Source organism: Myxine glutinosa, chromosome 9 (assembly GCF_964187855.1).
Source record: "Myxine glutinosa chromosome 9, kmMyxGlut1.1, whole genome shotgun sequence".
NCBI classification, from domain to species: domain Eukaryota; kingdom Metazoa; phylum Chordata; class Myxini; order Myxiniformes; family Myxinidae; genus Myxine; species Myxine glutinosa.
In genome coordinates, this window is record NC_136269.1 from 16,499,363 (window position 1) to 16,501,885 (window position 2,523).

Below are 2,523 nucleotides of genomic sequence, written 5' to 3' on the forward strand. Positions count from 1 at the left end.
CTTTAATCTGGGACTTTGAACTTTACAACTTTAAAAGCAAAACGAAAATGTATAAGATATAATAAACTTTAAAAACAAACATTCATTTATTTGTAGATCACTCTACATGAACCCTTTATTTATCAAATAATCTTGAAGAATTACATACATGCATTTCGGTAATCATAGGTTGGACTTTGTCGGTATGATAGTCACTTCTAAAACAGTTTAAGTAATAACGAGAATCCCGTAAAGTTGGATTATTGGGTTTTATTGCCAAATAGGCGTGAACTATTTCAAGATGTATCATTTATGAAGGTTTTTCTAATACAATCGTTTTTATTCTCAAAAAGACTGTTTTGCGTTACCAGAAACAACACGAACTTAAACTTGTGAATATGAATAAACATATTAAAAGTTCGCAACATGCAACTACTGTTTAATTCCCACCCTTCCCCTTGTCCTCCTGGTCCTCATCTGGAAGCGCTTGGTCCTGTCCTTCCAGCAGCGAGGTAATCGGTGGTGGTGGAGTTCGGATGGACTGGATGTTCTCCAGGAAATTGTCCGAGTCACCCAAGTACATGGACATCCCCGGCGACGGGGACGAGGCGGTGGTGAAGGAGATGTGGCGCCCGACAGGCTGCGGCCGCACAGATCCGAAGGAAGGCGGCATGGTACTCCAGATCGTGCTTGATGTCCGCGGTGCATATGGCGGACAGCGAAGAAGACGAAGAAGGGTCCATGGGCTGCAGTGACTGGATCACAGGGTGCTGCTGCTGCTGGACCGGCTGCATTGGCGGCTGCATCACATGAAATTGCTGCTGCTGCTGGACCGGCTGCTGCATCTGCAGAAAAATCAATTTGAAAAGTCACAAAATGTGCATATAATAATTATACTATTTTATTTTCGAGCTTTCGGCAATTACTGCCTTCTTCAGGATGTAAATACACAAAATTAATTATTCGAAATCAAACTATATCAGAATCATGAAAACAAAAACAAAACGTCACAATATCGTCACAGGTGACGTCACATCATAACGTCACAATAGAAATTATTCGTCATCATTCTTACGATGTTGCTATGATGTTTAACAAGCTAGCACAAAATAGAGTATCACCATATATAAAAAATACCAAGATTGGATCAACACGTTACTACGCAATACGTCTCATCATAAAAATATAAATATATAAAAATCCGAAAATACTACCGTATGCCTACCTAATATATTAAATCCTATTATCTAAGATATTCTAGTAATTATATCTGGCCTAAATTATCGGGACAGGTGTCTTGAACTACACTACATATGGGAATGTTTATAATCAATAAATCTACCTGTATAAACGTACTCAAAAAATAGTTTACATACAACACATACATACAAAACAGGTGACACACGAACCTGCTGCTGAATGGATGTGGTACCTGGTGATGAGTTCCAGGGAGTCCCGTTGGAACTGTAACCACACAGACACCCACGTCGTTTTTGGCCCGATCACTCAACGGTGAAGAATCGCTTTAAAATGTTTAAATCCTGGTATCCGGATCCGGATCTTCACCAAATTTAAATCAATTCTTCCTTGCCGCACACCCAACCTCTCCACCAGGTTTCGGCCAAATCTGTCCACGACTTTTTCAGACGAGCAACGGTAACCGCCCTGCGGGCGAGACTTCAATTGGGAGGCCCAAATCAAAAGGGGAAATATCAGAAATTGAAGGCTTTTCATTTTAAACGATTCATATAAACATCCGTTAAATCATCTCACACGCAAATCATCAAAATCTAAACAGTATCTCACTATAATTGACCAAATGTCCCACATTCCACACATACACACAATCACGTGTATGGACGTTACATGTGTGTGGATGCTCCGTGCAGGTGGGAGCCCAGAAGCAAACAGGCAATGCAGATACAGCGAATGCTAAAGCATGAAACCAATCGATTCCACATTCCTGCAGCACCTTCAGTCGCACGTCAGACATGGACAGTAAGTTCGTGATGGACTTCCATGAAAAACGTATCCGTTCGCAAACAAACGGGTCCGTGCACGTGAAGAAGCATCGATCGTGGGACCGTCGCGAATCTGCATTTGGCGATCCGCGAAGTTCACGTTCAGAAAGCAGAAACCATCACGGTGTCGTCATTCACTTGAACTCGATATCTTTTTTTAATTCCAAACAACATAACTCCAATTAAACACAAAATAAACTTTTAACAACATTGTTAACGTTTCCTTCGTTGTAAAAACGATCAAATGAACAGTGAAAAGGATTTTGAGCCGATAGGTGTTGCGGCCATGGCAAGATCGATGGAGACAGCGATCTGTTATCCGATACACCGCCCAAAGAGCTATGTGGAATTCTCTCAAGTAGAGATGAAATGTCTTTGAACTTTTCCCGAGGTCATTATTTACGTTTAATGATGTTTATATATGAATGATGTTTAACGATGCTCATATTGGTTTTGGGTCGTCCTTTCCGCATATCTCGTGGGATTGTAAGTTGGATAGACAGACGGCCGTGATGGCGGCGAG

The 2,523-nt window shown here is 41.2% G+C and overlaps 1 protein-coding gene across 2 annotated transcripts in view; it reads right to left on the reverse strand.

Moving 5' to 3' along the window:
- Positions 1–403: 403 nt before the first annotated feature.
- Positions 404–2,523, reverse strand: part of LOC144893588 (uncharacterized) — a 3,116-nt gene continuing 996 nt past the window's right edge. The window contains exons 2-4 of one of the 2 annotated variants that reach the window (XM_078784124.1): positions 1,546–1,644; positions 1,389–1,443; positions 404–824 (exon numbers count right to left, since the gene is read on the reverse strand). In XM_078784124.1, the coding sequence (XP_078640250.1) occupies positions 412–824; positions 1,389–1,443; positions 1,546–1,644 (567 nt within the window). In that variant the 3' untranslated portion in view covers positions 404–411. Of the gene's footprint in view, positions 825–1,388; positions 1,444–1,545; positions 1,657–2,523 lie in introns of both variants that reach the window. The other variant, XM_078784123.1, reaches the window with a different exon arrangement.